The 25553-nt window shown below is 54.4% G+C and overlaps 3 protein-coding genes across 3 annotated transcripts; 1 reads left to right on the forward strand and 2 right to left on the reverse strand.

Annotated features, from left to right (window-relative positions):
• Window positions 1-4720: 4720 nt before the first annotated feature.
• Window positions 4721-6855, forward strand: SYS1 (SYS1 golgi trafficking protein). The gene is made up of 3 exons (XM_030503419.1): window positions 4721-4912; window positions 5389-5456; window positions 6003-6855. Exons 1-3 carry the CDS (start codon window positions 4751-4753, stop codon window positions 6241-6243), a joined length of 471 nt encoding a protein of 156 aa, XP_030359279.1. The 5' UTR covers window positions 4721-4750; the 3' UTR covers window positions 6244-6855.
• Window positions 6856-10228: 3373 nt separating this feature from the next.
• On the reverse strand, window positions 10229-15764 carry LOC115615275 (neuritin-like). The gene is made up of 3 exons (XM_030503227.1): window positions 15710-15764; window positions 15132-15279; window positions 10229-11366 (listed from the first exon to the last, which is right to left on the reverse strand). The coding sequence occupies exons 1-3, from the start codon at window positions 15750-15752 to the stop codon at window positions 11141-11143; spliced, it is 417 nt and encodes a 138-aa protein (XP_030359087.1). The 5' UTR covers window positions 15753-15764; the 3' UTR covers window positions 10229-11140.
• A 7778-nt stretch (window positions 15765-23542) lies between these two features.
• Window positions 23543-24449, reverse strand: LOC115615379. Its single transcript, XM_030503468.1, has 3 exons — window positions 24321-24449; window positions 23877-24205; window positions 23543-23705 (listed from the first exon to the last, which is right to left on the reverse strand). Exons 1-3 carry the CDS (start codon window positions 24447-24449, stop codon window positions 23549-23551), a joined length of 615 nt encoding a protein of 204 aa, XP_030359328.1. The 3' UTR covers window positions 23543-23548.
• Window positions 24450-25553: the final 1104 nt, after the last annotated feature.

Consider the following 25553-nt stretch of genomic DNA (forward strand, 5'->3'; position numbering starts at 1 on the left):
GTATTTGTGTGCATGTGGCCGTGACCCCTCTACACCCCCTTCCAGGTAAAGCAACCACCATAAAGATGCTTTGAAAACCATCTCTCTATTGCGGGTACGAACACTGCTAACTTGCTGCTTCACTTCCTCTCCAAACAAGCACATTATACCATGCTCCTCCTGGTTGTCTCACCGCTCAACACACACCAAAAAGTCCCCCTGCATGGCACAGGACAGCATTTTCCCCACCTAGGGACCTTCTGCTTTAGCAGAACAGAGAGGGGCCAGTCTCCCTACCTGGCCCAGGGACATGCAGATTGTCCATCAAAGTCACACTGCACACATAGTCCTTCCAGCAAATGGAAGGAAATCTTGGGCTTCTGGAAACAAAAAGTTAAACTCAACCCTCAGGTACTTTCCAACTCTGAGAACAAATTTACGTGACTTTACCAATGACATTTTGAAAGCGCATTGAATAGATCTACCTCCCTCACACACACACACACACACACACATACACACACACACACACACACAGAGAGAAGCTTTCTGCCACTGTATCTTAAGAGAATTCATATGAAAGGAAATGCAGCCACAAAAGTCATAATATGGTTCTGTAAACACAAAACGTAAAATAGCCTCATTTTGCTTCATTTGCCCTTCAAATGTCCCCTCTCGAAATGCTGACATTCTCCTCTCTCTGGAATCATGCAGAAAAGTCGTGGGTGTATGACACACACCGAGAGCAACAGGACAAATAGGCCCAGAGACAAAAAGTGCACAAGTGGAATGGACTTTCCTGTAACCTCACTTTAAGCAAGAGAAGCAGAATTACAATAAAACACATGTAAAGCCACAGATTTGTTCTAGGTGATGAATTTTCACATTCAAGGTGTGTCAGTTCCTTTCTCCATTTAAAAATACAGTTGGCAGAGATCTAACACAGCCTGGCCACCATTGTTCCCAACAGCGTTCAGCAGTTACTTAATTATTGCATTGAAAATAAAAATAAAGACCTGCCACATGACCCAAACATACTGGAAGCGGAATGGAGTCCAAATACAATGCGTTGGGAGGGTGAGGGGAATCACATTTTTACATGACACATCAAGAAATGTCTTGAGAAGGCCACATGCAGAGCTCTTCAGGCAATTCTAAATCAGAAATGCTACTGCACTAAGCCAGGAAAGAGATTCTTCAGCCAAGCTCAGCACAGATCCTACAGGCAAAAACGAGCTTAGAGCAGGATTCTCAAGCACAAGAAACCTTAAGTAGAGTTTTAATACATCTTAACTCCACTGGGTACACTGAGCTCTTTGGGAAAACACCTGCACACTGCATGGGTGGAGGAAGAGGAGCGGCTGAAAACTCTGAGCTCATATTTTGAGCTCCTTAAGGCCAAGCTATTCTGGAAATCATAGAATCATAGAATGGTTCGGGTTGGAAGGGACCTTAAGATCACCTAGCCTTACTGTCCCTTTAGCAAAGGTTACCTTAGCACAAATCCTACCTGTCTGGCAAAAGGGAAACGAACCCCAGGAAAGGTCAGTTCAGACAGCACTGCCCTTTAGACACCAGCTGGTAAAATATGGATCACCTACATAAACAGCTTCCTGTTTTCCTCCTTCCCAAGGAGGAAAAACAATACCATCCTCTACAGCTATTTCTTATGGAAAGAATCCCTGGCTAAATAGGGCATTATTTTTCCACACTCCTTATAAAGAAGTGACCACGGTAGTTGCGTGTGACCTGCGTACATTCCCGGGGATCTGCTACGTCCTGGGCATATCGCCACTTCTCCTTCCACCTGCTGCTCCTCACGACACGCAGATGTCACTCACACAACAGGCTAAAAAGGGACATTCTAACCAGAAGCCAGGTCAGCAGCATGATCTCTGTGTTTCACCATCCTTTTCCCCTTCAACACGTCTTTCCTCCACAGCCATCTCCCACTTTCCTTTGAACTAAAGAGGAAGTGAAGTCAAATTGAGTTCTCCTACTTAATTCCCCAATGTTTGCTTTCCAAGTCCACTTCAAACCCTTCCCACGGAGCAGGGCTGTGGGGCGAGGATCCCTGTCAGGAGAACACCCCCTCTTCCAGGAGAAGGACACGGTCCCCTCAGTGGGATCAGCCTGGAGGGGAGGGACAGCCTAATCCATGCCACATGCCCTCATGAAGTCAGCCAGGAAATGAACTCAGGAACCGGGCTGCAGCTGAGTCGCAGCACAAACGTCTTGGTGCCACAGCGCTTCACCGTGTCCATCCTGGCACACTGCAGGAGGGAGCCTGGACTCAAGCAGAGCGGAGCTGCCCTCAATTGGCAGCAACCAAGCAGGGAGGAGTCTCTAATTTGGAAGGAATTTGAGTCAGTGCCTCCCGGAACACCAGCTCCTACCCTGTGACCCCAGGGACTGTTGGATAAACCAGAAATATTGTTGCTGATGTCTTTGGAAAGACACCCAGCAATTAATCAACAGTCCTACCTCACACCAGCTTGAGAGTTTTAGTATCTATGACTAAACTAGCAAAATGTTTTGCTGGCAAAGGGAAGTCAGTCCTATAAAGCTTGAAAAGGAAAGAAGAAGAGAAAAGTAGTTTCTAAGTTGTGGTTTGCACGTCTCGGAGAGCCAAGCACACCACATTTCAAGAAAAGATACCAATTTCTACCCAGAATTAACAGAGGAAGTGTTGAGGCTCACAGTTCATGCTTAGCAATGTGCTGGCAGCAGACAGCCCTCCCAGGGCTGGGATTTTCCCAATGTTCAGTTCTGTGCTGACTAAGGCCGAAAGCTTCTGCAAAGACAAATTCTCCGAAGGCCCAAGTGAGAACTCAGCAGCAGTGCCCCACATCCATCACACGCAGCCTCCACCTTGCACAATCCTTTCTAGGAGGAGCAGGTCTGGAAACAGAGAGGAAAATGTGTCAAACCTGCCTTCGCACATGACATCCACAGAATAAGGAAGGAAAAACACGCAGCAGAGTGGCATAGGGAACTTCCCATATGGGAACATGGAAAAACGTCATGAATGTCAGAGATCATAATCTGAGTTCCCATAGCTAGAAGTATTCCACACCCACAAGTGATGTGAGTCTACAACCTCCCATAAAAGCTAGGTTCCCTTTTTGCCCTCCTCCTCTCTTTTCCAGGTGACCGAGCTCTGTGGCAACTCCCACAACCATCGGAGCACCTCAGGGGTGCTGCCTCTCCTTTTTCCAGCTCCCTTGTCCCATGAAGCCTTGAGGATTTTAGCATTCAGGTAGCCACAATTCTCACATCAGAAGCCAAGTGAGCAGAACAGCTTACTTGAAGCCACTAACACAATGTCCAGCAGCCAAGAGCAGATCACAGAGCGGCAGAGCTGAGAAGGAGGGACTCTGGCACCTGGCCATTTCATGAGGCATAAAAAGAAGAAACCACCACGTACCAGAAGAAACCTCCCAAAAGAAGCCAAGCCCTACATGTGACCAGCGGAATAACAGAAAGATGCCACCAGTGTGTACCAGAACTTGTAACAACATCTTGGTGTTCTACAGCCTAAATTAAAACAAGTATGCCTCGGCAGCAACTACCAGCAGTCTCAGCACCTACGGGAAGTGGCCTGAAGATGAAAGCAATATATCCCAGAACAATCATTGCTCGTATGTTCAGTACCTGTGTCTTTCTAGCAAGGGCTGCTCAGACAAACTATTGAATAATAGAATCATCATAGAATTGAATATCGAATAATAGAATCATAGAGTGGTTTCAGTTGGAAGGGACTTTAAAGATCATACAGGTCCAACCCCCCACCACGGGCAGGGACACCTTCCACTAGAGCAGGTTGCTCCAAGCCCCTGTGTCCAACCTGGCCTTGAACACTGCCAGGGATGGAGCAGCCACAGCTTCTCTGGGCACCCTGTGCCAGCGCCTCAGCACCCTCACAGGGAAGAGCTTCTGCCTAAGAGCTCATCTCAATCTCCCCTCTGGCGGGTTAAAGCCATTCCCCTTGTCCTGTCCCTACAGGCCCTTGCCCAAAGCCCTCTCCAGGTTTCCTGTAGCCCCTTTAGGCACTGGAGCTGCTCTAAGGTCTCCTCTTAAGGAGCCTTCTCTTCTCCAGGCTGCCCCAGCCCAGCTCTCTCAGCCTGGCTCCAGAGCAGAGCTGCTCCAGCCCTCGCAGCAGCTCCGTGGCCTCCTCTGGCCTCGCTCCAACAGCTCCACGTCCCTCTTGTGCTGTTGCCCCGGAGCTGGATGCAGGATGCAGGGGGGGTCTCCCCAGAGCACAGCAGAGGGGCAGGATCCCCTCCCTGACCTGCTGCTCACGCTCCTATTGACGCAGCCCGGGAGCCACTGAAACAAACCCACCTCGGCACCGTGCAGGAGATGGGCAAAGCCCAGCGCCCGCCAGCATCAGCTGCTGACAAAACCCGCTGCTGACAAACTCCTGTCTAACAAACCAAAGTCGCGCCGTGTCCCCCGCCGCAGCCGCCCCCCGCTCTGCGCTCACGGGTGACACCTCAGCCGCTGCCGGTGGTCCAGGGCTCCTCCGGGCCGCGTTAACCGGCGGGCTCGGCTCCCCGGCGCTTCCCTGCCGTGCAGCGAGGGCGGGAGCAGCGGCACCCCGGCTCGGACCCCCCTTCCCCCGCCGCAGAACCGGCCCGCTGCCCGCCGGGGGTCACGGTCAGGGCCGGGGGTAGGGGGGGCAACCTCGGAAAGCCCTCCACCGCGCTAGGGGGCGCTGCCGGGCGGCGGCGGAGACCGCCACTTCCGGACGCGCCGGGGCGGGCGGGCGATGGCGGCGCAGTTCCGCAGCTACGTGTGGGACCCGGCGCTGATCGTGGCGCAGATGGTGCTGCTGCAGGCGGGGTACTACAGCTCGCTCGGGCTCTGGCTCGCCCTCCTCGGCACCCTGGGCAGGACCGGGCCCTCCCTACACCAGGTCTTCAGCGACGAGGTGAGGGCGCGGGGAGGGGGCCTCGCTCGGGGGGGCGGGCGGTATCCCCCGGTGTTAGGGACAGCCCCCCCATATACAGACAGACCTGTAGGTGCCCCCAGGATGGAGGCAGGCCCCTGCCGTTGGATAGAGGTGCCCCCGCTATAAGGACAGCACCTCGCTGTGTAGCGGTACCCGCAGTAGACAGACACACCGGTATAAAGCCACTTCTCCCATATAGTTATCCCAGTATGGAGACACACACCCCCCACCACCACCCTCTTGTGTAGAGGGTGCCTCTCAGTACAGAAACAGACCTGTCCCTTTTCTACAGGCGCCCCCAGACAGAGCTCTTGGAAGGACTGCTGTAACTGTTCGGGCTCCTCTCATAGATCCCAATCAGCGCAGGGCCGTGCCGGTGCGGCGGGGCCACGGGAGGAGATTACTTGCTTGGGCTGCGATTTGTGCCATGGTTTCCTACTAATAGTCCCATGTAGATTTTAGGCTTCTCAACCCCGCCGGGGAGGCTCTCCATGATGGCTTTCGTCCTCAATGCGCTCACCTGGTAAGTCAGCAACTAGCTGGAGCTCCTGTGTTTTGTTCTTTCTTAACATTAAGAGAATTCAGCATCTCCTGAAAGCCCTGTGCCTGGCTGAGCATGTCTCTTGAGGGCAGCTGGGAGCTTCTCCCGACTCCCGGGAGCCTGGATAAGTTATTTCATTTCACTGCCTCAGCTTCCCAGCTGGCAATGAGATTTGCTTCTGTGAGAGATTTTACTGGAAGTTAGAATTAACGGATGTCAGCAAATGCTTATCTATAAGCAAGAATGTATTTTGCCCCTGCCACTGGGCAGAAATTCTGGATTTAAAAATTACTGCCTCATTCCCTACATTAAAAGCTCATTTCCCTGCCATCATATAATTAAAAAGCTGTAAGCATTTAAGTCTTGCTGCAGCAGCCAGGAGAAAGGTCAGGAGCAACCTATCCTTAAAACATTTGAGAAGTTTCAAACCAGCTAAATAACCTGCAGTGACAACTGCTGATAGCTCTTGCTATATCCCCTTTTCCAGAGGCATGGCAGAGTTTATTAATCTCCGTGTTTATTTTGCAGTGCTCTGGGCTTGCTGTACTTCATCCGCCGAGGAAAGCAGTGCCTGGATTTCACAGTCACAGTTCACTTCTTCCACCTTCTGGGCTGCTGGATTTATAACTCGCACTTTCCCTCCACCCTGACGTGGTGGCTGGTGCACATCGTGTGCACCGCGCTGATGGCTGCCATCGGGGAGTACCTCTGCATGAGGATAGAACTCAGAGAAATCCCCCTCAATTCTGCCCCCAAATCCAATGTATAGACTCGCTCTGGCAACAACATGCTGCATTATGTTATTGTTTTCAGCACAAGTGCATATAATGCCCAAGAATCATCACTGAAGAAGCACAGCAGGTCTGTTTAGACTTGGGTGGGGTTTTTTTGTGGGGATCTTGGTGACTGCATGAGTGTGAGCATCTCCTCTGGCCTCAGTCGACAACAGGGGAAGAACAGATGTTTATTTTGCTAACACAAAGCATTTAATGACTGTATGGCAAGTGTGCTCTTAAACTCTTCACTCATGAGACTGTTCAAAGCCAGGTAGCAAAACTTGATGCGTGAGGAGCATCTGGAACTAAACATGGGAGTGCCCTGTATGGGTAATGCAACGGTCAGCTCTTCTTGGGGGAGCTGCACAGTGAGCAGCAAGGCTGGGAGCTGTTACTTCCAACCTTTGGTTGGGAAAAAAGTCAAAGTGAACAAATGGGGAGAAAGGAAATAGTTGTACTTACCCAAATCACCAGCTGAGACCCTAAATAACCTATAATGTTGGATGGTTGTTTGCTGTTTCCATGTTTAATACATAGATATGTCAGACAGCAGTTTGCTGAAGAAATCTTTTATAATAATAAAAATATTATGTTGCTGTGAGCGTGTTACGGTTCTCCTGGGAAGCTGAGCTCTTCAAGGACACCATGAGTGTCTGTATCATGGCAACAGAAGGATACAGCCAGAGAACACGTGACTGTAAGATGCCCACTCTCTAGGACACAAAAATTCCTACAATAACTGTTTCATACCTCTGCTCCAAAATGAAGACATCAGCGAGGGCTGTGGTGGAAGTCAGCAGCATAACCCTCGCTTCAGGAGGAGTGTTGGCAGTCCAGGGTCTCCACATGTTCAGCCCGAGGCTGGAGCTGTCCTGGGGTCATGCTGCTCTCTGGCAGGCTGCAGAAGTCTAGCAACAGATCTGATCTGGCAGGGGTGATGTTTAGTTAAATGAAACACTGCTGCTTGTTTCTCAGAATAACAGGATGTGCCTTTATTTAGAGGCACTTCAAATAAGCATAACCTGTGGGCAGGCAAGGACACCACCTTACTGCCAAGGGGCCAGAGCTGGATGGTTCCTCCAGATCCTGCAGACCTGTATCCTGCCTGGTTTCCACTGAGGGCCAGTTTGTGCAATCCCAAATGAGGGCAAACCCACTTCTGAAGACAGATTTTTCTTCTGTGCAGCATCTTGCTGCAGTAACTTTCTTTTGTATAAGTGTTAATTTGAGCGAGTTATTTGCTAATTCACCTTGTTGAAAAGTGGTGGGATGATTTGAGATGCACAAGTTGATAAGCTCTTTGAAGCTGCTCTTTTGGCTTTTGTTACTGGGGGAGCTGTATTTCAATTCCTGCTCTCCTATTCAGATCCTGTAAATTAAGGCAGGATAACATCCTGATGTTTTAAATACTTGGCAGGTCTGCTGCAGAGGAGGACTGCCGGTTACACTTGTTTAAGATAGAACTTTTTTTACACCCTGGGATTTCGCCAGGATCTTTTCCTGACCAAAAGCCTCTTTAAGCACAGTTTGAATCTTTCAGAGGGAAGACTTGATGCAAGTTTCTTCCTGGGCAGGAGCCAGCGCTTGCTGGAGGAACACCCAGAGGTCACTTCCTAGGGCTTCCCCTGCAGTTCTGCTGCGCAGTCAGCAAGATACAGTTCATCCCTCCTCAAAATCCGCTTGTTTCTCGTGCGTAAGGATACTTGCCTGGCTTCCAGTCACCTTCAGCCTGGATATAAACTGGACCTCCAGTAGGTGCCAGTATCTCCTTCAGAAAAGAGCAGTGAGCTGGGCGCGATTGGCATCGGGCAGAGCAAAGGGCACACTCAGCCTCGGGGCTGACAAGCACTGACTTGGCGTCAGTGGTATTTTAAGGCTCTTTCAGGGTCATTTTGTCCTCTCCTGCTTTTTGTTGCTATTCTTGAGAAATAGCCCCGCACAGGGAAAGTTTGCAGGTTTAGTTCAAGGTTCAACCCCACAGCACAGTGGAACTCCCGTCTTCTTCAACAGGGGTCTTAAGGCAAGTGCGAGCTGCAGGATTGATTACAGTGACTATGAGTGCAAGAGGGAAAGCCACATTCATCCCATTTCTTAAAGGAGAATGGGCAGCTGATCCCAGAGCTGCTGTGACACTGTATGGAAAGGTGCTATCTTGGTTCCCCTGTAAGAACAGGCACAAAAACTTTGGACCAAGGAACACCCCCTTACACCCTGAACACATGAGGTATGCTGTAAGTGCTTCAGCAGCCTCCATTGCAAGGCATGAAGTCTGGGTACAGCTTTGTATCCAGAGAAACTCAGAGCCAGGCCATGAGAAGAATCCTTGACAAACGTGGATTTAACACCGAGGCTGTGGGACATCCCACAAGCTGCAGTGGCTCAGCACGAAGCATGCTGTGAGATCAGAAATGCTTTCTGAAAGTCTGCTGACTGCCTGTGAGGACTGAGTCTGTATATTACTTCTTTTTAAAGGAAATCTACTGTAATTGTCACAGTCATAGGAGAAGTTGTGCTAAAACTAAAATACTGATCAAGGAGGGAACCTCTGAAATTCATCACTCCCATATTGAGACACCCAATTTACACTCACATGCTTTCACCTTTGGCTTAAAAAAACATAATCTGCTGCTTCAGACCAGAACGGTGGCAGATGGTCTTTGTTTCTTAATGAATCTTTGGGGTTTGTGTGCAATAGTTGAGGGATTTGCTTCCAGGGAAGATATGCCCCAACACCTGCTCTTCTTAGGGACAGCGGTAGTGTCAGCTATTTGCATCCATGGGTCTGCAGAAAGACTTCTTGGAGATCTCTGCTGAGACTTTTATATTCCCCTTCCCCAAGGCTGTTTAGAAGTAGGAAAATTTTAACAGAGAGAAAGTTGCTAAATCCAAAGAGAAGCCAAGAGTTGTGGGATTTTGGGTGGCTGTGCTGACTTCTTTTCCTAAAGGCATTAAACACCTATTCTAAACAAGGAGCAGGTACAGCATTTGGATCCAAAAGACTCCAGCCTCGGTTATGCACAGTACCCACCTGCTTCAGCTTTCTCCATCTCACACCACAGGTAGGAGACGAGAGAATGGGGAGTGGGGAACAGGATCAAAGAGCACACACTGCTGTTGGAATGGAATAAGAACAAAACCCAAAGTGTTTCCCTCCAGGTTTTGCAGTGCTCTGCTTTACCCTTTCTCCACTACTTCCCGTAAGACTTTGGGCCTGAGATGCCAAGTACATCAGTAACAGCTCTGTTGTCTCTAGAGTGCTCAGATGCCTCATGTTGAAGTGCTGTTTGAACACCAACTGCTCCTCCCTGAATTGTTTCTTGGAATTTGCCTCAATTTATTCACTCCCTCCTGCTGCTGCGGGAGCAGAGTTAAATGATAGGGAAACTAGAAGGAAGAACATGTGAATGCCAAGTGAGAGCAGCATGACCCAACACCACTATTGGCAGGAAGATCCTTTGCTGTAGAAGCTTGCCCACATGCCTATAACACATCCAGTGGGATCTCTGGAACTAGCAGGGCCTCAGATTGCCTGCTCACACTGTAAAGCACATTTTCTTCAGGATTTGGGACACCATTTCAGAATGTCCTTATTTATGGGTGGTGGCATGTACTGCTGTGCCCACTCCCATGGTGAGCAGTGCTCAAACCATCAGCACAAGGTCCTTGTTCAATGTTTCTCAGGAGCATGAGGAGCCATGAGCGTGCCCAGCTCCGCACAGGGCGGACAAAGACAAAGCAAGTGCCCTGGGAAGGGGCCAAACAATCTGTGGAAACAGCCAAAATGATGTGTGAAAGGCAGCCTGAAATACTCTGCTAGGCATAGCTCCTGTAGGCTGTGCAGCCACACAGGGCACAGAGCTTCAGCAGCATCCTCAAATGCTGAACTGCCTCGTAGTGCCCAATAATATTGTTGTGTTTTTCTGACAACCACTTGCAAGCACCTCTCTGTTGCAAATACTTTTGTGCTTGTACTGAAGCTGCAAAACTAACAATGCCCTGAGCTGCAAAGGAGACAAGAGAAGACTGTGCTATCAAACAAGAGCCAGGACAAATAACTTCTCCCATGCTGTAGGCTCTACAACAAACTTTAATACTCTGGAATTACACACTGGCACCCACATAGCTGCTTACAGGTACCTTGGGGAAAGCTTTAAAGCAGGAGATGCTATAAGTCTGCTCTGTCCTGCTAGCTTGACATTCTGTCGCCCCCAACCACCCTCACCCCCCCCCAAATATTTTTGCCCTTTATTTCCTTAGAAAAGGGATTTACACATAACACAGCAGTTACTCAGGAATCCAGATGCATGCAAGAGAAGAAGTCATGCACCTGTGATTAGGTACATGGGGATGCAGGGGTTTCACCACATCCTCAAATTAAAAGGGATAATACAGGGAGGCAAGGTCTCTTTTCTGCCTGTGACAGAACACACACCATCCCCTGCCCCTCACAAGTCAGTGGTAAAAATTCCCATCTTAGTTTTAGTGCCCAAATAAAAAACCTGGAGAGCTGATCTGGTGGAAAGAGTCAGCAAAGCAAACAGGTTTCCTTCCAGGAGCCACACAAGAATGCAAAAGCATCCAGCGTTCAGAACCAACTTACCATTTTTCCCCAAATCCTCTGCCCCGTATCTACAAGTTCCCAAATTCTGCAGTCAGCCAGATCTGTCCCTGCCTTGAGGCAGACGGGGACAGGCCTTATTCCAAATTACAGAGAAACAGCAAATCCCAGGAGATGTTGCCGAGCTCTTCCATCTCTCACAGGTGCAGGATGGAGCCAAGTGTTCGCTGAGCGCTGCACAGTGTATTCCTCAAAGGTTTGGAAAAGCGATCAGGAAGATGCCACAACACATGCTGCCACCACCTTTGTTGTGATACTCACAGAGCTGCAGTTTATAAGTTCATCCAAGTAACAATGAGGGGGATGCCAAGGATTGAAACATTCGGAACACGGGTCCAGGCAAAGCTCTGGGCTGTGCTGGGGCTGCAGAGGTCAAACAAGCTGCCTTGAAATTTGATTTTCCGAGACTCTCTTCTCAGCATCTCCCAGATGGCTGCTGCTTCCTTCTGGCACTCCCAGAGTGCTGTCAGGGCACACGCATGAAATTCATCCCAGTACCTGCAGCCAGGGGAGACATGACACCATCAGCCCATCTTGCACAGCAGCAAGATGCCAAGCAGGGTCCTGCTGTCACCTGTGTTTTGTGCAAGCATCCCAGACTATCCATCCTCTCCATTGTCTCCCAGAGCATCTTGGCTAAAACTCCAAACCTCAGAACACACAAATTATTTCATGCCTTTTTCCTCGTTCTCTGGAAGTCAATAAAATCCATTATTTTCCATCAATAAAGTTTCCCTTTGACACCAAGCACCCCAAGTATCTAAAACAGGCTGCAAACAAAGGCACAGGGTGTTTCATTGATAGCTTTCTCCAAGCTGAGCCAAGGGTGAAATACGAGCACAAATCAAGTAGAAGGACAACAGCTCCTGCAGACCATCACAGCTTTGTAACTAAGGTATGGGCAGGAGCAGGAGTTATTCACTGTGTTCTCATCTGACACATCTCCATTTATCTGCTGGGTGTTACCCTGCACGAGCAGAAGCCATTCAGTGGGAAAGAGGCTCTTGGAGAGCACCAGAGAAATACAAGACAGGCAAAGATAACCCATGGCCCTGTGGGAATAAACCGGGAGCTGCTCACTGTGGACCCCCTTGGCTGCATCCCCTGGGATTGAAATTTGGGTATTTTTTCAGATCCAGAGCTAGAACTAGGTAAGGAAAAGCCCTGGCAGAAATGGGGCTGAAAACCACGGCTCCCAAGATGACTGTCCCAGGAGGGGCACAGTGAACCCCACTGGTCCAGCACACTGGGGCCTGCCAAGGCTTTATCCTCTCCCCGAGCTCCTTCCTTACCTTTGGTACAGAAGCATGGTGGCACTGAAGAAGCTGGTTTTGAGCCGTTTCCATCGAGCCCATGGGTGTCAAGCTGAGCATGCAGGGGTGGACTCTGGCTGTCCAGGGACAAGGACAGCAGGTACCGGGCTGCACCATGTCCCCTCACATGGTGTGGGGAGCAGCAGAACAGGTACCCCACCTGATTAGGTTTTTTTGGGGAGGATTAGACTCCATACCAGACTCCCCAGAGGCTGCTCTGGGTGCTGTTATGTGACAGGGAGGGCAGCCACAGCCTGGCAGGTTGCTGCGTGCACACCAGTGTGTCCATAAGTCCTGACACAGCTGAATTCACAGCCAAAGTCTCTGTTTAGTAGGTACAAACCCACAAAATAGAACAGCAGGAACCTCAAAGTTTCAGACAATGTCACAGGCCATCCTCCCCTCTGGAAGTGGTTCTCCTCCAAAACAAAGACTTCCCCAAGGGACAGATAAGGCTCCACGCCACGCTTGCCACTAACCTTCCCCCTATGACTTCCCCCAAGAAACCTGTTTCTTTTACCTGGAAAGAGCTTTGCAAAAGCATCTTTCTATTGCAGCTTCTTTGGAGCAACACCAGGGCAAGAGGCAGGGACCAGCCATGGGCAGCACCCCTGAGTCCCAGCCAGCACCCCAGCCTCTGCCAGCCCCTGCCCTCCCTCCACCTCTGTTTTCCTGTCCCCCCCCTTTGCTGGGGCTGGGCACCACCTCTGGTCTATAATCTACCTGCAACTGGGGACTGCCTAGAGGACAGGAGCAATTGCTCTGCCACCTTCCCTGTGCCACCCCTTGGAAAGGAGATGCAGCCAAGCAGGGACCCTGCACATGGTTGAGGGCTGCTCAGTTTTGACCCAAGTGCCCTGTGCAGGACATGACAGGCAGACCCCAGCCCTCTGCTTAGTTTTCCTCCCGGGGCTTACGTCAGAACACCAGCTGTGAAGGAGTTCATTAAACTGAGCCACTGTGGCAGAATAAATGTCCCCAGATAATGAGAAAAGCTGGTGCCAACCCAGGTAACCTCCTGCACTCGCACCCGACCTGCGGCCATGGCAGAAGGCAGCTCTGCCAAGTGAGAGTTAAAACCTCTCGGGCAAAGGATGGCTGGGGGCTGGTGAAGGGGGATGACAGCTCCTGCATGGTTCTGCTGTCAGCCAGGATGGCAATTCCCAGCGTTTCACCCTTCACAGCCTCCATCTGCTCTGCCAGGCAGGCTGCAGGCACCCCACCCCGGCTCCCAGCTCTGCATCCATCCCTCTCCCACACTCCCGGACAGGGGGCCATGGCAGGAAAGCAGACAGCAGGGGAGAAGGCTGAGGGTTAAAGATTAATAATTCAGAAATATTTCCTGGCAGGAAGCTGGGACATCAGCAACCTTTTCCTCCAGCCACAGCAAGCCTGGCTAGCCATGCACCAGGACCAGTGGGAGAAGCTGCCATGTCCCAGAGTGCAGTGCCCCAGCCCTGCCAGCGGGGAAGATCCCAGGACCTGTTCTGTGGTTGTTAGTGCCCCAGAGCCTGTAAAAAACTTCAACTCACACATTTCATGTGAGCTTTAGCAGAGGAATCACCCTCCAGCAGCCGGCCACAGTGCATGGTGCACTGCATGCTCAGTTGTTTCCTAATACCAGGAAGCCACATTTCCACATAAAAGTATGTATCCCAAACCAGAGCAGTTCCCATTTCAACCCTGCCTTCAGTCATGTCCCATGGAGTCTGTTCCTCCTGAGCTAGGACTGTCCCTTGGAGATGGGGGAATAGAGCAGGCCACAGCCAACCTTTCACTTGCCAGACATGTCTGCTGGCAGGGGAACGCACGAACAAAATACATTTAAAAATAACGGGGGGTAGTTAGCTTTCCATTCTCCTTGAGCAAAAGAGTTTTGTTGAAGTGTTTTTCACGCTGGGGGACCCTCCACTAGCCTCAGCAGCATCAACCCACCAGCCTCCACCAACTGCCCCATCCCGGATGCCCCTGTCCTGCCGCAGCCCCATCCACACCAACCAGCTCTGCCTGCTCCAAGGAGCGCATCCAGAGCCTCCATCCCATAGCTGAGGGTGATGCCTTCCCCTGCAGACCAGGGCAGCTTAGAAAGCCTGACCCACAGGGCACTGCACCCTCTGCCTCACCCTGGCAGGATTCTACCACCCCAAGGCGTGTAGATTTTCCTTTAATTACTGTCTGCATTTCCTTAAATCTCCTTTTCACTGCTCACAACTCACTGCTGGAGACATGGAGCTGCCTCCATTTATCTCCACAAACATTTTCTATCCACCTTTCCCTTGCCCGCACTTCCCACCCCAGCCTCGCTGCTTCTGCTTTTCAAGCAGACCTTTCCCCAGACCTGCCCCACACCACCCCTCCTTACCCAGTTCCACTAGGATTGCTGTGCTGATTAATGTCCTCCCAACGCTCTGACCTTGGGGCACTTGCTACAAACTCACCAAAACCGGGGGAGGGGCAAATTCCAGACAGAAGGATGAGGGCTCTCAGCAGGGAGATACAGGGCTTGGTTTGGGCAGCAGGATCCAACTGGACACTGGGTGCAGGCTGCTCCCGGCTGGACCCCAGGACACCTCAGCCATGGGTGAGTTGCTGGATGAAACCAGGGTCCGAGGGAGACTTCTCAGGGGAGCAGAAAGGGTTGGATGCCACCAGTCCTGCTCCTCCTGGCTGCAGGGGTGAAGGAGGTTGCACAATGAAACCTGGGGGCTGGATCTATTGCCGGGCTGGAGCTGAGCAGCAGATGGGTGGATGGAGCCCACCAGCTCTGACTGAAACTAGAGCAAGTTGGGGAGTGCATGTGCATGAATGGCTGGGATCTGGCAGGGCAGGGGAAGACTTCAGACAGCAGCACCTGACCCAGGGGCAATGCCCAAAAGCCACACTGGCCATGTGCTGTAGATAACCCCAGAGGTGGGACATGCAGGAGGTCCCAGCATGAGGCTGTACTCACCCACAGACTCGGTGCAACCCCTGCAGCTCGATGCCATCTGCCTCTTCATACGTAGCCATGTTTTCCCCCAGCTTGACGACGCATTCCGAGAAGCCTTGGTAAATGTTGGTGCAGGCAGTGCCTGATGCCAGCAGCACGGCAAGGTGCCCTGCAGCCACCGAGGGGTCAGTGTGAGCACCCAGACCTCTGGGGACAGAGCCCACCTCCTTCCCGCGGTGACCTGGGCAGACCTGGACCGACACAGTGCCAGTGCCACCCAGGCACGATGAACCCCCCCCCTTTCACTTGGGACACACACGACCCATCCCTCACCCATCCCCAGCCCTGCCTGCAAGTGCAGAGAGCCTAAAAGAGCCGCTCTGTCAGGGCAGGGAGCCCACGCGGGGACAGCCCGGGTACCGAAGCACCAGCACGCCGGGCAGAGGGCAGCTCAGCACCGGCAGTCAGAACCCACCGGGGAGAGACACACGGCACCGGCCCCGAGAGGATGTAAGGAGAGAAGGAAAAGGAAGGGAACCCGCATCACACTCCGGATACTACTTGGGAAGCGGCCCCGACTCCCCCCCAGGCAGCCTTACCCATGGCGAGAAGCAGCACTGCCGTACCCCGCCGCTGCTCCATCCCTCCGCGGCTCCAGCCCTGCTCCCGCCGCTGCCGGTACCCCCATAGCTGACAGCGCTGCCTGCCCGCCTACGCAGGGAGGGCGCCCGACCCAAAGCACCGATAATGAGCGGCTCAGGATAATTAATTAAGGAGGGGGCTGGGCCGCGGCTAACGAGCACCTGGGGGCAGCCCCGTACCCACACCCACACACACACACCCCCCGCCGCTCCCTGGGTCCTGCACCCTTGGATCTCGCAGCATCACTTCCCCTCGGGACTCACTGCCAGTGCCTGCAGTTCCCCATGCCCCGTACCCCACATCCAGGGCACCATGGGCCCCATAGCACCCCTTCGAACGCAGGGCAAGGATTCATAGAGTCACAAAATGGTTTGGGTTGGAAGGGATCTTAAACGTCATCCAGTTCCAACCCCCTGCCACAGGCAGGGACACCTTCCACTAGAGCAGGTTGCTCCAAGCCCCTGTGTCCAACCTGGCCTTGAACACTGGCAGGGATGGGGCAGCCACAGCTTCTCTGGGCACCCTGTGCCAGCGCCTCAGCACCCTCACAGGGAAGAACTTCTTCCTTATATCTAATCTCAGTCTCCGTTGTGTCAGTTTAAAGCCATTCCCCCTTGTCCTATGCCTAGATGCCCTTGTCAAAAATCCCTCTCCAGCTTTCTTGTAGCCCCCTTTGATCTCTTTAATGGCACAGAGCAAAGCAATGCAGGACGTGAAGAAAAGAGCTGAGCGTGCATCACTTCAAAACAATAGACACCAGCACCTACAGCAACAAAGCATTTGCCCCTGATCCAGGCACCAGCCATTCCCAAGGCTGTCATGGCCTCTAGAGCATTAGTTATTAGTTATTAAGCATTATTAGTTATGGGGCAAGATCCCGCCTCTTGCCCCATGAGTCCCTTTTTCTCCAGCAGGAAGGTTTCATGGCTGCTTTGATGGCATCGCTGCAGGCATTGGCCATAACAGAACTCACTCATAGCTGGTGACAGCTTTGGTGTTGGGGGCACCACTCCCCACCAGCCCACAAATTCTGCTGCTTTGTGGGGTTACCACCTAGCACCCATCTCTGCACAGACATAAGATAAACAAATATCCCAATTCTGTGTGTTAATCGGCTATGAGCACACCGGGTGATGAACCCTGATTTTGGGACAACACCTGGGACGGTTGGTGCAAGCACCCCTCCAACCCCGGGAACCCAGAGTAAGTGGGAATAACACTGCCAAGGTAGCATGTGTTCAAAGAAAATGCAAAGAGAACGTGGGTCAGAAAACATAAGAAAACTATTTACGGAAAAAGAAAACGACACAATAAACAACAACTCCTCTTCAAAGCTACCTTCCCACACTGGAAAGTCCCCGTTTTGATCAGCCCTGAAAAGAAGCAAATCCCTGCACGATTGCACCAGCAGGTGACCCTGGCACCCACTGCAGCCCCCCCAAACTCTGGTATCCAAAACCAGCTACAGCCCCAGACCCTCTTCCCACCCTGCGGGATCAGAAGCAAGGGTCTCACAGGGAGGAAGGGAGGCAGGGAGGTAAAAGGCTTGGTTTGGGAAGGAGAATAAAACAGGGTGCTTGGTGCAGGCTGCTCCCTGCAACGACCTGGCCCTGGGCACACTGTGATTCTGTTATTCCATGACTGATTCCTCATATGTGGCCGTGTTTTCCCCCAGCTTGAGGAGCAGGCCGAGAAGTTTTGGTCAGCTCTGGCGCAGGCGGTGCCCAATGGCAGCACCAGACCAGGAGCGCTGCATGCACTGAGGGGTCGGTGTGAGCGCCCAGATCATTGGTCCCTTGGCCGTGCCCAGCCCTGCCCGCAACTGCAGAGAGCCTGAAAGAGCCGCTCTGCCAGGGCAGGGAACCCATGAAAGGACAGTTGGGGTGCCCCCGCACCCAGCGCCAGCACCCCTGTGCCCCTCCAGCCCTGGGAACCTAGAGGAAGTGGACAGCACTTGTCTGCCAACGCCGTGTGTGCTCACAATAAAGGCAAAGAGAGACTGAGTCAGAAAAACATCAAGAAATTTATTTACAAAACAACAAACAAGAGAACAACACAACAAAACAACACAACAAAACACAACAACCAACAACTCTTCTACTTAATACTAAAACCCTATTACTTAAATCTACAACTCTTCTACATAGAACAACAATCTTCTAAAAAAAACCAATCTTCTGTGAAAACAGCAACTCTTCTCCAAAACACTCCATAACCGCCAGAAAATCCCAATGTGGATCAGCCCTGGAAAGAAGCAGCACAAGGTCATTTCAGTGAGGCTACTGATGGTCATTGTGTTTGCCACACGGTGGGAAGAGCGGGACTCTGCCGCGGGGCTCATCCCTGGCTGGGACTGGGAGCCGGGTTCTACGAGATGAGACTTGGCTCACGTGTCCCAAAGGCAGCGCAGGGCAGCGCGGTGGTGGCGCCTGTGCCACCAGGGCGAGGCCACCGAGCACCGTGTCCCTGCAGCGGGGCCATCGCACACAGCCCCAGCCCAGCGCGGCAGCAGCCGTCCCTCCCTCAGTGGCAGCAGGGGAAGGGGGCACGTGCTGCCTTACCACTCCTCAGTCCACCTCCATCACCTCCTCCTCCTCCGCATCCACCTCCATCGCCTCCTCCTCCTCCACCTCCACGTCCACGTCCATCTCCTCCTCCTCTTGCAGCCCCACTTTGGTCCTGCTGGCAGCCTCATCCTCCAGCTCCAGCACGTGTTGGAACAGCCTAAGGCAGAAGGCAAACATAAGAGTGCATTGGTGCTGCCCAGACCAGCCGAGCGCAGCTGTGGGACAGGGGTGTGGGCACCCCGGTCCCCTCTCGCCGCCCGGGCAGAGCCGTGGGGCGCTGGGGCCCCGGGCACATCCCCATCAGGAGCTGTCGGGAAGCAGCACCCACCAGCTCTGACAGGCTGGCGCGTGCAGCTGGAGGATCCTGCGCCTGCTGCGCTTCAGCACCTTGCGGAGCGGTAAGGGCTTGAGGACCTGCCAGAGCAGAGAGGGCAGGGGTGAGCGGCCGTGCTCCCTGCCTGCGGGACCGGGGCACAGACCTGGTCCCGCACCTGCCTCGGCACCCACCGGCTCCTTACTCTCCGTATGCAGCTCTTTGTGTCCTCGCTCCGGCAAGGGCTGCGCTCGGCCACCAGCAGGACGAAGGAGGTCTTCTTTTGGGGCTGCATTTGGTGGTGCCACAATAGAATTCAAGGGTCAGGGAATAAGGGAGTGGGGCAGGGACCAATCGGAAAAAGCTGGGACTAGGAAAGAAGGGCTGGGACCAGGGCAGAAGGGATTGGCATAAACAAGCGGGAGCACGGGAGAAGTGTGGGGTTCAGGGACGAAGGGCTGTGTTGTTCTCTGGGCACGGGCGGTTGCCGGTGTAACGCAGCCGCGACATCACACCGGAGTTCCGGAACTTCTGCACATCAGGGGATGGGAACGAGCCCTGAAGTGGCTGTGGGTTTATGGGGCACATTGGGCAATCGTTACGTTACCCCCTGGGATGACGGAGACACACTTTTCTGCTTAAACAGTCAATAAAATGGGTGAAGGCTGCGCTGGCCAACTGGTTGTGGCCAAGAACATCTCCTTTGCTCTTTCACTGTCCTGCAAGCAGTGAGTGAGCGACCTGAGCAGTGCTGATGTGCTGCAGGTGGGATGCAGCAACGGGGGTGGAATTCAGCCCTGCCCGACCTCAAGATGCCAGCGGCAGCAGGACACGGCTGCGTGGCCGCGTCCTAGAGCCGGGTCCTTCACGGGTGAGCCCGTGCGAGAACCTGCACCCCACGCGCATCGAAGGCAGCGAGGGCAGGACAAGATGTGCTGCCAGCAGTGTGTGGCAAGGGCTGCCTGCTTCAGGAGGGCTCTGCAACAGCTCCGGACCTTGAACTCTTATGTCCCCGTCTGCGGTAACATGCACACCTCATGCATGCAGTAACACCCCCTGCACCCCATCACCGTTCTCCTGCTGGCAGCTCCCCCTCCCTCCCTGCTTGCCAGGTCCCCACATGTCAGCACCAGCGGGTGACCCTGGCCCTGGCTGCAGCTACCAAGCTCTGGTGTTCCCAACCAGCTCTGGCCCCAGACCCTCTTCCATCCTGCGGGACCGGGACCAAGGGTCTCCCAGGGAGGAGGGGAGGGAGAGAGGTAAAAGATTTGGTTTGGGAAGCAGGATCCAACAGGATGCTGGGTGCAGGCTGCTCCCTGCAGCGACCTGGCCCTGGGCACACTGTGATTCTGTTATTCCATGACTGATTCCTCATCTGTGGCTGTGTTTTCCCCCAGCTTGAGGAGCAACCTAGGAAGCCTTGCTCAGCGCTGGTGCAGGCGGTGCCCAATGGCAGCACCAGACAAGGGGCCCTGCATCCACCGAGGGGTCGGTATGAGCGCCCAGGTCTCTGGTCCCTTGCCCGTGCCCAGCCGTGCCCGCAGCTGCAGAGAGCCTGCAAGAGCCGCTCTGCTGGGGCAGGGTGCCCGTGTGAGGACAGTTGGGGTGCCCCCACACCCAATGCCAGCATCCCTGTCCCCCTCCACCCCTGGGAGCCTGGAGCAAGTGGACGCCATTTGACTGCCAACCGCACGTGTGCTCACACCAAAGGCAAAGAGAGACTGAGTCAGAAAAACATTAAGAAATGTATTTACAAAACAACAAACAAAACAACAAACCAAAAAACACAACAAACTACAACTCCTCTACTTAACACTACAACTATTCTACTTAACACTGCAACTATTCTTCGAAAAACAACAATCTTCAAAAAAACCAACAATCTTCTGCAAAACCCAACAGTCTTCTAAGAAAAACAATCTTCTACAAAAAACAACTCTTCTCTATAAAACTCCATCCATTGCCGCCAATTCCCGATGTAGATGAGCCCTGGAAAGAAGCAGCGCAAGGTCATTTCAGTGAGGCTACTGATGGTCATTGTGTTTGCCACACGCTGGGAAGAGCGGGACTCTGCCGCAGGGCTCATCCCTGGCTGGGGCTGGGAGCCGGGTTCTACGAGATGAGACTTGGCTCACGTGTCCCAAAGGCAGCGCAGGGCAGCGCGGTGGTGGCGCTTGTGCCACCAGGGCGAGGCCACCGAGCACCGTGTCCCTGAAGCGGGGCAGCCGCACACAGCCCCAGCCCAGCACGGCAGCAGCCGTCCCTCCCTCAGTGGCAGCAGGGGAAGGGGGCACGTGCTGCCTTACCACTCCTCAGTCCACCTCCATCGCCTCCTCCTCCTCCGCATCCACCTCCATCGCCTCCTCCTCCTCCACCTCCACGTCCACGTCCATCTGCTCCTCCTCTTGCAGCCCCACTTTGGTCCTGCTGGCAGCCTCATCCTCCAGCTCCAGCACATGTTGGAAAAGCCTAAGGCAAAAGGCAAGCAGAAGAGTGCATTGGTGCTGCCCAGACCAGCCAAGCACAGCTGTGAGACGGGGGTGTGGGCACCCCGGTCCCCTCTCGCTGCCCGGGCAGAGCCGTGGGGCGCTGGGGCCCCGGGCACATCCCCATCAGGAGCTGTCGGGAAGCAGCACCCACCAGCTCTGACAGGCTGGCGCGTGCAGCTGGAGGATCCTGCGCCTGCTGCGCTTCAGCACCTTGCGGAGCGGTAAGGGCTTGAGGACCTGCCAGAGCAGAGAGGGCAGGGGTGAGCGGCCGTGCTCCCTGCCTGCGGGACCCGGGCACAGACCCGGTCCCGCACCTGCCTCGGCACCCACCAGCCCCTTACTCTCTGTAGGCAGCTCTTCTTGTCCTCGCTCCGGCAAGGGCTGGGCTTGGCCACCAGCAGGACGAAGGAGGTCTTCTTGTGGGGCTGCATTTGGAGGTACCAATCTGGGATCCAAGGGACAGGGAATAAGGGAGTGGGGCTGAGAGCAAGCGGAAAAAGCTGGGACTAGGAATGAAGGGCTGGGACCAGGAATGTAGGGATTGGTGGACAAAAGCAGGAGCACGGGAGAAGTGTGGGGTTCAGGGACGAAGGGCTGTGTTGTTCTCTGGGCACGGGCGGTTGCCGGTGTAACGCAGCCACGACATCACACCGGAGTTCCGGAACTTCTGCGCATCAGGGGATGGGGACGAGGCCTGAAGGGGCTGTGGGTTTATGGGGCACATTGGGCAATAGTTATGTTACCCCCTGAGATGAGAGAGACACGCTTTTCTGCTTAAATAGTCAATAAAATGGGTGAAGGCTGCGCTGGCCAACTGGTCGCGGCCAAGAACATCTCCTTTGCTCTTTCACTGTCCCGCAAGCAGTGAGTGAGTGACCTGAGCAGTGCTGATGTGCTGCAGGTGGGATGCAGCCACGGGGGTGGAATTCAGCCCAGCCTGACCTCAGGATGCCAGCGGCAGCAGGACATGGCTGCGTGGCTATGTCCTAGAGCCGGCTCGCTCATGGGTGAGCCCGTGCAAGAACCTGCGCTCCATGTGCAGCAAAGGCAGCGAGGGCAGGACAAGATGTGCTGCCAGCAGCGTGTGGCGAGGGCTGCCTGCTTCAGGAGGGCTCTGCAACAGCTCCGGGCCCTGAACTAGCATGTCCCCATGTGCATTTGCACGCACACCTCATACATGCAGCAGCTCCCTCTGCACCCCGTCACCATTCTCCTGCTGGCAGCTCCCCCTCCCTCCCTGCTTGCCAGGTCCCCACATGCCAGCACCAGCGGGTGACGCTGGCCCTGGCTGCAGCTACCAAGCTCTGGTGTTCCCAACCAGCTCTGGCCCCAGACCCTCTTCCATCCTGCGGGACCGGGACCAAGGGTCTCCCAGGGAGGAAGGGAGGGAAGGAGGTCAAAGACTTGGTTTGGGCAGGTGAATCCAACAGGGTGCTTGGTGCAGGCTGCTCCCTGCAGCGACCGGGCCCTGGGCACACTGTGATTCTGTGATTCCATGACTGATTCCTCATCTGTGGCCGTGTTTTCCCCCAGCTTGAGGAGCAGCCCGAGAAGTCTTGGTCAGCGCTGGCGCAGGCGGCGCCCGATGGCAGCACCAGACAAGGGGCCCTGCATCCACCGAGGGGGCGGTGTGAGCACCCAGAACTTTGGTCCCTCGCCCATGCCCAGCCGTGCCCGCAGCTGCAGAGAGCCTGAAAGAGCCGCTCTGCCATGGCAGGGAGCCCGTGTGAGGACAGTTGGGGTGCCTCCGCACCCAGCGCCAGCATCCCTGTCCCCCTCCAGCCCTGGGAACCCAGAGCAAGTGGACACCACTTGTCTGCCAACGCCGCGTGTGCTCACAATAAAGGCAAAGAGAGACTGAGTCAGAAAAACATCAAGAAATTTATTTACAAAACAACAAACAAGAGGACAACACAACAAAACAACACAACAAAACACAACAACCAACAACTCTTCTACTTAATACTAAAACACTATTACTTAAATCTACAACTCTTCTACATAGAACAACAATCTTCTAAAAAAAAACCCAATCTTCTGTGAAAACAACAACTCTTCTCCAAAGAACTCCATAACCGCCAGAAAATCCCAATGTAGATCAGCCCTGGAAAGAAGCAGCACAAGGTCATTTCAGTGAGGCTACTGATGGTCATTGTGTTTGCCACACGCTGGGAAGAGCGGAACTCTGCCGCGGGGCTCATCCCTGGCTGGGGCTGGGAGCCGGGTTCTACGCGATGAGACTTGGCTCACGTGTCCCAAAGGCAGCGCAGGGCAGCGCGGTGGTGGCGCCTGTGCCACCAGGGCGAGGTCACCGGGCACCGTGTCCCTGCAGCGGGGCCATCGCACACAGCCCCAGCTCAGCGCGGCAGCAGGCGTCCCTCCCTCAGTGGCAGCAGGGGAAGGGGGCACGTGCTGCCTTACCACTCCTCAGTCCACCTCCATCGCCTCCTCCTCCTCCGCATCCACCTCCATCGCCTCCTCCTCCTCCACCTCCACATCGACTTCCATCTCCTCCTCCTCTTGCAGCCCCACTTTGGTCCTGCTGGCAGCCTCATCCTCCAGCTCCAGCACATGTTGGAAAAGCCTAAGGCAAAAGGCAAGCAGAAGAGTGCATTGGTGCTGCCCAGACCAGCCAAGCACAGCTGTGAGACGGGGGTGTGGGCACCCCGGTCCCCTCTCGCTGCCCGGGCAGAGCCGTGGGGCGCTGGGGCCCCGGGCACATCCCCATCAGGAGCTGTCGGGAAGCAGCACCCACCAGCTCTGACAGGCTGGCGCGTGCAGCTGGAGGATCCTGCGCCTGCTGCGCTTCAGCACCTTGCGGAGCGGTAAGGGCTTGAGGACCTGCCAGAGCAGAGAGGGCAGGGGTGAGCGGCCGTGCTCCCTGCCTGCGGGACCCGGGCACAGACCCGGTCCCGCACCTGCCTCAGCACCCACCAGCTCCTTACTCTCCGTAGGCAGCTCTTTTTGTCCTCGCTCCGACAAGGGCTGGGCTCGGCCACCAGCAGGACAAAAGTGCTCTTCTTTTGGGGCTGCATTTGGAGGTACCAAGATCGGATCCAAGGGGCAGGGAATAAGGGAGTAGGGCTGGGAGGAAACGGAAAAAGCTGGGAGTCAGAGAGGAGCGCTGGGAACAGGGCAGAAGGGATCGGCATACACAAATGGGAGCACGGGAGAAGTGTGGGGTTCAGGGGCGAAGGGCTGTGTTGTTCTCTGGGCACGGGCGGTTGCCGGTGTAACGCAGCCGCAACATCACACCGGAGTTCCGGAACTTCTGCGCATCAGGGGATGGGGACGAGCCCTGAAGGGGCTGCGGCTTCATGGGGGACATTCGGCAACTGTTACGTTACCCCCTGAGACGAGAGAGACACACTTTTCTGCTTAAATAGTCAATAAAATGGGTGAAGGCTGCGCTGGCCAACTGGTCGCGGCCAAGAACATCTCCTTTGCTCTTTCACTGTCCCGCAAGCAGTGAGTGAGCGACCTGAGCAGTGCTGATGTGCTGCAGGCGGGATGCAGCAACGGGGGTGGAATTCAGCCCAGCCTGACCTCAGGATGCAGGACACGGCTGCGTGGCCACGTCTTAGAGCCGGGTCCTTCACGGGTGAGCCCGTGCGAGAACCTGCGTCCCACGTGCAGCGAAGGCAGCGAGGGCAGGACAAGATGTGCTGCCAGCAGTGCGTGGCGAGGGCTGCCTGCTGGACTAGGGCTCTGCAACAGCTCCGGACCCTGAACTAGCATGTCCCAGTCTGCATTTGCACGCACACCTCATGCACAAAGTAGCACCCTCTGCACCCCGTCACCATTCTCCTGCTGGCAGCTCCCCCTCCCTCCCCGCTTGCCAGGTCCCCACGGGTCAGCACCAGCGGGTGACCCTGGCTGCAGCTACCGAGCTCTGGTGTTCCCAGCCAGCTCTAGCCCCAGACCCTCTTCCATCCTGCGGGACCAGGACCAAGGGTCTCCCAGGGAGGAGGGGAGGGAAGGGGGTCAAAGACTTGGTTTGGGCAGCAGGATCCAACAGGATGCTGGGTGCAGGCTGCTCCCTGCAGCGACCTGGCCCTGGGCACACTGTGATTCTGTGAATCCATGACTGATTCCTCATCTGTGGACATGTTTTCCCCCAGCTTGAGGAGCAACCTAGGAAGCCTTGCTCAGCGCTGGTGCAGGCGGTGCCCAATGGCAGCACCAGACAAGGGGCCCTGCATCCACCGAGGGGTCGGTATGAGCGCCCAGATCTCTGGTCCCTTGCCCGTGCCCAGCCGTGCCCGCAGCTGCAGAGAGCCTGCAAGAGCCGCTCTGCTGGGGCAGGGTGCCCGTGTGAGGACAGTTGGGGTGCCCCCACACCCAATGCCAGCATCCCTGTCCCCCTCCACCCCTGGGAGCCTGGAGCAAGTGGACGCCATTTGACTGCCAACCGCACGTGTGCTCACACCAA

This window comes from Strigops habroptila, chromosome 13 (genome assembly GCF_004027225.2).
Source record: "Strigops habroptila isolate Jane chromosome 13, bStrHab1.2.pri, whole genome shotgun sequence".
NCBI lineage: Eukaryota > Metazoa > Chordata > Aves > Psittaciformes > Psittacidae > Strigops > Strigops habroptila.